The sequence below is a fragment of the Betta splendens genome, chromosome 15 (genome assembly GCF_900634795.4).
Source record: "Betta splendens chromosome 15, fBetSpl5.4, whole genome shotgun sequence".
Lineage (NCBI taxonomy): Eukaryota > Metazoa > Chordata > Actinopteri > Anabantiformes > Osphronemidae > Betta > Betta splendens.
The window spans coordinates 16,032,667-16,043,772 of NC_040895.2; the positions used below are offsets into that span (position 1 = coordinate 16,032,667).

Here is an 11,106-nt window from a genome sequence, read left to right on the forward strand (position 1 = left end):
GTCACTGCAGATCAGGTTAATTGCTGATTTTCCAACTTAATGCAGTCACATTCAGGACACCTTCACATCTGTGTAACAGTAAACATGAGTCAGCTGTAGTCTCTGGACAGCTACCGTGTGAGAGTTTGGAGTGAAGCCAGCCACTCCCGGCCTCTCTCTGACTTTGCTTCATCCTGTTCGTTTCGTGCTGCAGGACTTGGACCCACTCTCCTCCCACACCAGCTTGTTTTGTTCAGATCTAATTGCAGGTTTTATGATAGAAACACATGTTGACCTTTCCACAGTGGCTCTGCCAGACACTAACACAATAAGAGCCTCATCATCTGAAGCCAAAACTTCCAGTGTCCTATTTAGATTACGCCCGAGGAAGGAATTATGTAATAATGAACTTACAATTAAAGTATATTGAGTTATTGTGAATGCAGATGGTCAGTGTTCACCACAGACAGAGAAACTCTCTGGACACTTGTTGTCATGTCACTGCTTACAGTTTATAAATGATTCGATTCAAGTTATATTTATTAACCTGATGTCCACAGCCTATACATATGTAGTACACTGTATATACAGTAGTATATACAGAACTGAGAAACCCTGAAGCATTCACATTTTCAAATGAGTCATTCTCAAATGTGGAATCACTGACACAACAAGGAAACAACAACCCACACAAACACAAACTTACTAGACTACGAGACATGGAGGTCGGGAACATCCTCCGGCTGCACTAACAAACCCACAACACACCTGTCAAACTGGTAGTTTAAGCTGAAGAATGGATGGGTAGGTGGAGTGGACGGAGGCAGTCGCAGAGGAACAACAGACAGATTAAAGCAGGCCACGCATCTCTGTCTCACACTCGCTGTGTTGGACCATGGCTGCCGTGACCTCCGCAGATGTTCTGCCGACAGGCTGCCGGATCTTCACCTCCATTCCGGATATATTCTTCATCCCAGAGTTTGTGAGTGTGTCCTTATCTGCATCTCCTCATCATTTCCTTAAAACATTGTCCCTGTTTATCGTGTGGGACTAGGATTGAATTATTTCTTTTATCTGGGGCTCCTCGTTTTATGGTATCTTTTGTTCTGTCCAGCAGTTCAACAAGCAGCATGTATTAGGCTGAATGCCGTATTGTGATGGAAAGTTTTTCTTTTCCAAGAGGAGTATATAAGAAATATATATACTCCTTGTTCAGCTTCTTGTTTTGCGTACACCACTGCTTGTCATTATTTACTTCAGCGTAAAGTTCAGATTTTGATCCTCCTCATCTTTGCTTTGGTCAGTGTTTTCTTTTGTGATCACTCATTAGTACTCGGTTAAAGAAGAATCTACTAAATATGAAGGTTTTTTTCTGGGTATATTGGTAGTTTTTCTTCATATATTATATTTATATACAGTATGCAAAGAGGATGCTACTCAGTCACACTCTCACTTTATTTTATATTTCTTTAGGCATTAAAACAAAAAATGTCCCTGATGTGGAAACATCACAGGTTCAAGTCTTTTACAGTTTGTATTTTGTTAGTTAACAAGTGATCAGTAAACAAATGTAATTACTGTAATCTTGTTACTTGTGTTTGTAGAAGTATTCAGAAGTAAACTATTTAGAACAAGGTCAAAGTTGCAATATTTCACAATATTCTTAGGGTTATGAATAGATTAAATACAGTATTTACACCAACATGTAAGGTCTTTGCAGTAACTGTGACCTTCACCCTCTGAGCCACTCCCTTGTCATGGACCTTTAGAAGTATTATGATCATTGACTGTAAACAAAAGGTGGAAGGGAAAGACTTGTGATCTTTGTGAATTTCAGCAGCATCAGACTTGGTTCCACCAGATCTGGGCGTCTATTCAAACTACGAGGGTTGATGAGCGTCTGGCCGGGTGGGGGAAGGGCTGTGGAAATCGCAGCCATCAGCTGGTTGAGATTTAGTGGCTGTGAAATGACACTGCTGCTCATCTCAGATACAGAAATGCAACCGCAATGTTTGACAGTTTTAAAACTGAGCCGTGGTTGAGTTTAAACGGGATTAGTCAGCGTATATGGATGAGGGCAGGCTGGTGTGGATCGGTGTGGTTCTCTGGAATTATATTGAACAATGGTGCAACTTTAAATACTGACATTTACTAAAAATGTGACAAATGAGCCAAAAAAATCTCAGTGTCAACTGTTAAAGCCATTATAGAAGTCATTACTCATAACGTGACTGTTTGACCTGTGACAAACGTGGGAACAACACAGACTCAGCTACAGCTTATTCCTCAATCAATAGAATCAAAGGAAAACCTTCGTCTGTTCACTTTCGCTCCAATGAAGTCTTTCTAAAGAACAAATGAATGGTGGAGTGTCAGGGACTTTATATAAATGCCAAGAACTCTTTCAAGCAGCATGTTTGTTAAAGGAGGAGAGAGAAAGGCTTTGTGTGTGTGTGTGTGTGTGTGTGTGTGTGTGTGTGTGTGTGTGTGTGTGTGTGTGTGTGTGTGTGTGTGTGTGTGTGTGTGTGTGTGTGTGTGTGTGTGTGTTCAAACCCAACCCTTTGTGAACATGAAACAGCAGATGCTAAACTTTCTGTTTCTGCTTAAACAATTATAATTATTACTCATGAAGCACCCAGTCCTCCCATAACAGCATTATGGGAGTTTAACCTAATCAGGACATTGGCCAGTCCCTGAGCTGCACTCCGCTGAGAAGCAGGTCCGCCGAGGCTTTTCTAGTAACACCTGACATCTAGAGACTAAAACAAGTTGCTGGTGATGAACTGAGTTTCTGTTTCCTCCATATCTTGCTTTAGTTCCTATTCACGTCTTCCACAGTTTTCCACTTTGCAGGTGAAACATGCTTCGCACCCGTACAGTCGCCGGCATGTGTGCACTGTCACGGAAGACAAACGTGGAAAACGATCACGGAAAAGATCTCTGGATGCGTGTGATAACTGCTTGTTTAGCCCAGCAGGCACACATCCCTTCAACGTTACAATAAGGTTGAAATAACGTCAGTTTCGTTGATGTAACGTTGAAACGTTTAATGCTAACGGTCGTAAAAACGCCTAAAAAATACCTACAGTATAAATCAACGTTGACATATGGTTGGAGCAAGGTCAGTTGTTTCCGTGGCGTTGACGAAACGTTGGAATGCCTGCAGGGTGTAGTCTTCTCTGTCTAACATGAAGAACATATGGATATTTAAAGCAAGAAGTTCATATTACATGGATCAAACATACATCAAACATAGTTTCCCAGCATCATACAACAACAGAACAAACTCCTGATCTGACATGTTCTAAATCATATGTTGTTGAGAGTTGAACCTCTCCCCTGCTTGCGTCCTGCAGGTGTTTGGAGGTTTGGTGTGGACGCTGGTGGCATCAACCTATGTGTTTCCAGCAAACCCGATGGGCTGGGTGATGTTTGTCTCCATCTTCTGCTTTCTGGGGACAACGCTCTGGTTCTTCATCTTCCTCTGTGGAGGCAACACAGGCAGCATCTGGTCCAGTCTGGTTAGACCCACTGATCACACGTCTAGTCTGAACACAGATCAGAACTGGGCTAAAGGGTGTTAATGGGGTGCAGTCTCGTCTACTTTTGTGTTGATTCAGCACAAGCTGTGAACAGTTCACCCTCTCTCCTTCTGACGTCTCTCTCCTCCCTCGCTCCCTCTGCAGGACGTTGCCTTTCATTTTGTGGCTGCAGTGTTTTACCTCAGTTCTTCGGTGGTTCTTGCTGTGATCACCATCTCCTTTGGGTTCACAGTTTCATCAGGTGTACCTGGTTTACCTACCAACTACAACCAATTATACCAACTGGACATTGCTGCAGTGGTACGATGCTTCACACACCATCACTTACTAACAAAAAAATAATAATTTATATTGATTTAGGTGTCTGAGTGACCAACATAAACTACAGACTGTAGTTACATGTCACATGTATTTCACAGCTAAAAGTTGGATTGGTTGAGTGTGTTCCAGGCAGCTAAAAACCTATGGCCAGGCTTCATAACATCTCTCTGTGCTGGTTTCAGGTGATGTCCTTTGTGGCAACTCTTCTCTACTTCCTTCATGCCATTTTCTCCGCCATCCGATGGAAGAGGTCCTAAAAACGAAGAGGAGGCGTAAGAGGCGCCAACAAATACCTGCCACTGCTTTTACTACAAAATATGAAATAAACAAAGACAAGCAGCATATTGATAAATGTTGCGGCCTTATTAGTTTGCTTACACATAATTAGTTCTTAATTTATTATTTGATTAAATAGAAAGGCAGAACTTTGGCCAGAGTGACAGCAAGTAACAAATCGCACATCTAATGAAATCTTTATTATATGTTATATACCTTTGCGTTTTTTTAATGGTTGGCTCCAGCTTGTAGCAAACACTTAGACGCATTCGATGGCAAAGCTTAGTGTTTGTTTCTGCATATTTATACAGTAATATAAAGTATATTTACATACAATGATTTCATTTTACATGTATTCGCCTATGTGATGTTGAAATAAAATAAATTGAACACAAATAATTTGTATTGCATATGTTTTTTCATATTGTAAACACACAGCAGCTATAAAGCTTTAAACATCAGTTGGGTGAAGCTGGTGTAGTCACTCACGTGGCTAATTATTAGCACAACGGAAGCTCTCAGTGGTGAAGTGGGTACATACATTTACTACAATATAAATCCACTGGGCTGTTGCTCAACAGAAACTTTAAAGACGTTTTGGTTATGTTTGTTTTACTGTGGCCTGTGGGCACAACATTCCTCCTCTGCTGTTTTAAAATTCCTTCACAGGCCACTGGCTCCCATTAAAAGCCCAGGTACTCAGGTGCTTAGATAAAGGGCGTGTCTGGATTGTTCCAGTGCAGCGAGCTATTGTGGGACGGGATCTCGCCTTCTCTACTTACTGTAGCTTTCTTATAAGGGTGAGTAACACCTGCTGCTCTGTCACTTCAGAAAGGGGAGCACTGTTAACACCAGACAGACATGGCTGCAACCACCGCTCAGCCCATGGGGACTCTGCCCAGCGGAGTTGGGATATGCACGACATTCCCAGATCTATTTTACCTGCCGGAGCTGGTAAGGAGCTGCAGCATCGACACTGGTTCTACTTTGGTTCAAGATTATTTAAAAATGGCTTCAAATTATTTTAAATGAGCAATATTTAATTTAAATTCATTTAAATGTAATATTGCAGTAATACGATACTGATGGCTTTTCACTTCTCAGTTTGACTCATTATATCTTTGCTACTAACTACTATGGTTTTGGGTTTCAAAGCCGGCAAAATCAAGACTTGTTGAAGTTGTTTTGTAATGTTTTATAAAGGACAGGGTTATGGTTCATGTTGCTGGGCTTTCATTATCAATAATATGCAAAGTAAGCAAATGTGCCACCTTAGTCTGACGCTGGGATCGCTGAAACAACACACTGCAGAAACAGGATTAACCAGTCATTAAATGCCACACAGGACGGTCTCCATCGAGTCGACCGATGGAAAGGAGCCAGCATTCGTTAGGAGACGGCCTTCAGCAGCACAGCCTAGTTAGGTTCTTGATCGTGATGTTTGCAGGTTCAACTTTGTGGCTCAGCGACGGCCGTCCTTCATCCTGGAAGTTCTCTTTCTGTAGCTATAGTGTGACATCTCGGTTCACACTGACTGAATGAGATGTGAATGGGGAATGTGATGAAACATCAGCTTTACCTAAACATCCCACATACATCATTACAACAGCCCCGCTCTGCAGTGGGAAGCTCATAGAATGGGAGACTGAACTGGTTTGATGGGGCATAGGCCCAGTGTGGTCTGGGCTCTGGCTACAGTTTGTAGTGACCCTGTATTTCAACCATCTAGAGGAACTAATGCAGCGTTTGGGTTACTTTTCCTATTCACCAACATCTAACATCTTTCCTCCTTTTCCTTTTTGCATTAGTCTATTTTTTACTTGTCAGATAGACATGAAAGAGAATTGATCTTATTGGTCTTATTGGTTACTGGTGTGGTTGAACCAGTGCACATGTTGCTTTTTCTGGGTACAGCAGTAACGTTGAACTTGAACTCAAATTTCCCCACTGTTGGACGACTAAAGGTTTATCGATCTAGAGTTTTATGTTTATGTTTATGTCATTAAATCCATTTAATATGTTTTGGGCAGGTTTACAATATTTTATATGTATAATAGTAAAATGCTTCAAAGGTTACATCAGTCAAGTCTTTTTCTCCTGTAGAGAAGGTCAGTACGGCTCCAGTTTCACATCAAACCTCTTTTTACACCTCGACATCTCATTCACTTCCTTTTACCAGTTTTCAAGACAAATATTAATACTCAAGCCCTTCATTTACATCACCCATCTATAAACTGTGTTTTACAAGAACAAAGGCAACAAAAGAGGAACAAACGGAGCAGTTAAACACTGAGGGAAGAATCTTTAACACATCTCGAAATACATTTTGGCAAAATTACATGTACATGTAACCTGTGACTCCAGTTTGTGTTTGTTTTAATGAAACTGCTGTGCCAGATGGGTGGAGATTAGTTTGAACAATGACAAGCAAACAACAGATCAGGCAATAGTAAGAAATATGAGCCTTGGATAACAGCGGAGGTGTTATAAGTTTATCAGGTTAATATGTTATAAATGAATCACACGTTACCTTTCTCTCCCTGTGCAGGTGTTTGGTGGTTTGGTGTGGATCCTGGTGGCGTCGACACACGTTGATCCGCCGAACCCTTTGGGCTGGGTGATGTTCGTCTCTGTCTTCTGCTTCGTCATGACCTTCCTCTGTATGGTCATCTTCAGTTCAGGGGCTCATAAGAACAGCTCAGGCTGGGCTGCTGTTGTAAGATGAGCCGTCATACAGCATGAGTTGGCCTCTGGTCATATTCTAACACTAATGGTTAATCTGTGTGTGTCCAGGACGTTGCTTATCATGCCTTAGCAGCGTTCTTCTACCTCAGTGCAGGAGTGGCCCTGGCTTATATCACTGTGTTACAAGGTTCATTTCAGAACCTAAAAATCCACAGGATTGACATCGCAGCTGTGGTGAGGACTCATTTTAAATTCATTTGTCGCGTATCAGTTTCAAAATGTCATATTAGAATTTCGTTGTAGAGGTGTCTGTAAAAGTACATATGAACAAAGAATCTTGACAATGAGACCAGATCTTTGCTGTGTGTCTGTTGAAGGTCTTCGCCTTCGTGGCCACTCTCTTCTACTTCATTCACACCATCCTCTCTGCCATCCGATGGAAAAACTTCTGAGGGGTGACTCTGGATCACAGACACACATCTCCAAGAACATTGCTCATTACTGTGCACGTTGGAATTACTCACAAGCGAAAGTGACCTCATCAGTTATGGAATGCAGGATTCTGAATCATGTATTAATATTTAGTAAAAAAAATTAAGGTGTGGATTCAAAGTTAAAGCAGTGTAATGAAAGCAAATGAAGACTTGTTGCCATTGATCAAACACATAAAGGTATAAGGTTTGTTGCTCAAAAGCTCAGTAAAATATATGTTTGTGGTCACATGTCAGAACCATGCAGCGTGATGTACACAGGACTATTAGTCTGGTGATATTCTAGGGATCACTGATATGTAATAATACCTCTTGTTTTGCTTTTTCAGTATGTTGAGCCTTTAGCAAATATGTATTTTTACAAAATCTATACCTATGCATATACAAGTAAACATTGTTTTTGATGCAACTGTAGAATTTATTTTAAAAAGCCCACCAATATACACAGAGAAGCTTTTGATTGATTGCTACAAGCTATAAAATATCTGTCACAAACTCATTTCATTACTAAATTTCTGTCAAGACAGACAGTAAATATGCCAGTTTATCTTCTGTACTCCTGCTCCCCCTCCTTTTTGTACACAATTAAACAGAATAAAGACATTAACATGACTTTGTATAATGTGCTTCCTCATGTATTTAAAGAAATTATTTCCATATTCTTCTTCTTCTTAGACTTTACTTTCACAGCCATTTGCTGACGTGTTGGGGTTTTAGTTCAAATGCAGGATAACCTGTTGTATGATGCATTGTCAGTGTTGCGTAAGTCTACATGCATTCACACATCAGTAATAGTCAGCAAATATTTGCAGGGATAAGCAGGTTAGTGTTCTGAAACTGTTACAATAGCTGCAATCAGAACATTCAACATTGCAGGAAATGTGTGAAAGAGGAACCAGGGAGGGACAGATGAGAACAAACGCAGCAAAAGCCTTTTATTTATTGGATAAACATTTTCAGTGTTTCCACATTAAATGTATCAGACACAAAATTCCAGAGATAACTGGCACTCAGGCCTTTAACCCTTACATTACTGTTATTTATGGATACATGTGAAAACTGTACATAATAGACACCATCGTACGGCTCCAGTAGTGAACTTCAGCAGAGCAATGCTGAGGTTGTAGGTTCAAGCCTCATCTCGAGCATCTTCATTGCGACAGTAAATCATATACTGTTCAAAGAAACACATCCTGTTGTATCAGGTCGAGAGCTACTTCGCTGTGTCCCCATGGAAACGCCTCTGACACACGATCAGCCAGAGACCTTTAAGCGTTACCCTATTTATCAGTCGTAGTGCCAACTGTACACAAATGGAACATCAGGCTCCAGTAGCGCAATAGGTCAGCGCGCAGTACTTATAAGGCAGTACACTGCAGAGCAAGCCTCACCTGGAGCATCTTTATGGTGATGTTAACTTAGATGTGTGGTTCTAGTCTTAAGTAACGTATACTGTGATTACAAAGACTGACTAACAGATGCACATAATTTCAGATACAGTAGGTGATACACAACATAACACAAATAGAGTATAAGAGCAGGTCAATTAACAAAGAATGTAGTCAGCTGATAGTTGACAAGGCAGCAATATAGCTGCTGAAGTGTAGCCAGCAGCTACTAGCCACTCTAAATTAGCCTAATGTTCCTCATCAAAACACAAGATCAGCTAAGTCCTGATGCCAGGGAAACCTGGCATTGTGACCTTTAAGCTTTACGTTGCTGTTATTTATCAGTCTTAGTGACAAAAACACATCATACTCCAGTAGTGCAATAGGTCAGTGTGTGGTACTTAGAAGGCACTACACCGCAGAGCAATGCACAGGTTGTGAGTTCAAGCTTCACCTGGACCGTCCTTATTGCAAAGAAACACAACCTGCCAGACCTGTGCAGCTCGCACTGCTATAATACACAACGAAGACTCACATCTGTTTATTTTTATATTGCTCCTGTTTGTTTCAGTCATTAAATGTCCCAGTCAACTCATTCAACTTGAAACTCATCGGGTAAATCATATAATGTGCAAAGAATCACAAGCTGTAATAGGTAGAGAGCTACTTTGACGCGGCCCCATTAAAGGACCTCTGACACACAATCAGTAGGGATTGGGGACCTGATGCCAGAGACCTTTAAGCTAAATGTCATCTTTAAGCTTTACCTTATTTGTCAGTCTTAGTGACAGGTGAACACAAAAACATCAGGCTCCAGTAGCGCAATAGGTCAGCGCGCAGTACTTATAAGGCAGTACACTGCAGAGCAATGCTGAGGTTGTGAGTTCAAGCCTCACCTGGAGCATCTTTATGGAGACATTATACTAACAGATGCACATAATTTCAGATAGGTGAAAACACAACATACAGTAACACAGGTAGAGTAAATGAGCAGATCAGTTAACAAAGAAAGAAGAGGACCTGTGTTTAGCTCTCTAATGAAGCTAGCTAATAAAGGACAAGGCAGCAATATAGCTCACACATGTGGGTTACAATATAACCACTCTAGATTAGCACAAGGTTCCTCATGAAAAGTCCCAATTTCTCTTCTAAAAACTAAAAATCGACAAATTTACAACCAATACAATACAAAAATTCTTCATAGAACTCACTATACAGGACAAAGGATGTTCCAAATGGGTCTCACAAACTCAAATATTTGCCCTCACTGTACAGATAACACAGCAGATAGATTCATACATGCATTCTGGTCATGTTCACCTGTGCAGCAATTTTGGCAAAGAGTATGTGAACACCTGTCAACCTGGTTAAGCTGTCCAATCCCAGCGGCCCCTGCACTTTGTCTTCTAGGAGATCTAAGTGGGCTTGATCTAGAGACAAACTCATCACACACACTTCTTTCTGCCCTCTGTGTCGCAAAGAAGCCAGAGCCAGTCGGGAACCTGGCTCTGCGGACTCTGCGGGACCGGGGCTACCGGAAAGTGGTTCCGTCCCTCCCAAGTGGGATGCTCTGCAGTTTTAATTGCATTAGTCATACAAACTTGTCCAGGAATCTGGGGGCTCCTTCCGGGGGGGCCAGTAGACGGAGCCTTCCCATTGATGGCTCTGTCTGCTGGACCCCTCGGAGAATTGGCTATCTCCCAAAGTTCCTCATACTTAGCCACATACACATACATTTAGGGCCGGGGGTGGGCTCTTCCACTGGGGCCTGGGGCTGAGGCCAGTTGTGGCCTCGCCCACTGGCCCTGGTGGAGACATCACCACCCAGTTTTAACTGCAAAAAGACATTTAGGGCGAGGGGGGGCACTGTCCGGGGGACACACCGTCAGCCAGCGGTTGTGCTCCTGGAGGTGTCACCCTCTTTCAGTGCACTTTAGTTTCACACACTCACGTCCAAGCTGGGTTGCAGGGTTCTGTTGTACCTTTTCTGCTGCCCTCTGCCTCCCCCGGGTTGGGGGGGTTGGTCGGGGCTCGGGAGGAGCTGCGGTCCCTGCCTGGGGCCACATGGACGGCAGGCCGGAGACCTACCCTCCCCACGAATGTGATCAAGCGAATGGTGTGGGTGCGAGAATGTATCTGAGAGTGCATTGGTTCACGTATGATTGACTAGTGTGTTGTGAGAGAGTTTATGGTGTGTGTGTGTTGATGTGATGATGTGTGTTGTACGTATGGGTGGGTGTATGTCTGTGTTTTTGTGAGTTGGTATGCGTGTGGTGCGGTTGGAGTGTGGGGGGTCCGGTTTTTCGCCCGGGGTACGATGATCGTCTGCCTGGGTGGTCTCTTTTCTGCTGACCCCCACCAATTGCTGGCCTTGTGCTGCAGGCCGCTGTGGCGCCAGGGGATGAGGTCGGGCTGATGGGGTAG

The 11,106-nt window shown here is 42.5% G+C and overlaps 2 protein-coding genes and 1 non-coding gene across 3 annotated transcripts; all 3 read left to right on the forward strand.

Annotated features, from left to right (window-relative positions):
* The first annotated feature begins 745 nt into the window (after positions 1-745).
* On the forward strand, positions 746-4,527 carry LOC114842231 (myelin and lymphocyte protein-like). The gene is made up of 4 exons (XM_029127851.3): positions 746-961; positions 3,336-3,500; positions 3,666-3,821; positions 4,025-4,527. Exons 1-4 carry the CDS (start codon positions 875-877, stop codon positions 4,097-4,099), a joined length of 483 nt encoding a protein of 160 aa, XP_028983684.1. The 5' UTR covers positions 746-874; the 3' UTR covers positions 4,100-4,527.
* Positions 4,528-4,913: 386 nt separating this feature from the next.
* LOC114842216 (myelin and lymphocyte protein-like) lies at positions 4,914-7,906 on the forward strand. The gene is made up of 4 exons (XM_029127835.3): positions 4,914-5,072; positions 6,667-6,834; positions 6,912-7,037; positions 7,181-7,906. The coding sequence occupies exons 1-4, from the start codon at positions 4,980-4,982 to the stop codon at positions 7,253-7,255; spliced, it is 462 nt and encodes a 153-aa protein (XP_028983668.1). The 5' UTR covers positions 4,914-4,979; the 3' UTR covers positions 7,256-7,906.
* Positions 7,907-9,492: 1,586 nt separating this feature from the next.
* trnai-uau (transfer RNA isoleucine (anticodon UAU)) lies at positions 9,493-9,586 on the forward strand. Its single transcript has 2 exons — positions 9,493-9,530; positions 9,551-9,586. It is a non-coding gene; the product is annotated as a tRNA-Ile (tRNA).
* The last annotated feature ends 1,520 nt before the right edge of the window (positions 9,587-11,106 follow it).

Bases quoted from the DNA above. Each gene is read 5' to 3' on its own strand.
- LOC114842231 (XM_029127851.3), top strand. From the start codon at position 875: ATGGCTGCCGTGACCTCCGCAGATGTTCTGCCGACAGGCTGCCGGATC. The intron at 962-3,335 runs GTGAGTGTGTCC...TGCGTCCTGCAG, and splicing joins TATTCTTCATCCCAGAGTTT to GTGTTTGGAGGTTTGGTGTG. The intron at 3,822-4,024 runs GTACGATGCTTC...TGCTGGTTTCAG, and splicing joins AACTGGACATTGCTGCAGTG to GTGATGTCCTTTGTGGCAAC.
- LOC114842216 (XM_029127835.3), top strand. From the start codon at position 4,980: ATGGCTGCAACCACCGCTCAGCCCATGGGGACTCTGCCCAGCGGAGTT. The intron at 5,073-6,666 runs GTAAGGAGCTGC...CTCCCTGTGCAG, and splicing joins TATTTTACCTGCCGGAGCTG to GTGTTTGGTGGTTTGGTGTG. The intron at 6,835-6,911 runs GTAAGATGAGCC...GTGTGTGTCCAG, and splicing joins GCTCAGGCTGGGCTGCTGTT to GACGTTGCTTATCATGCCTT.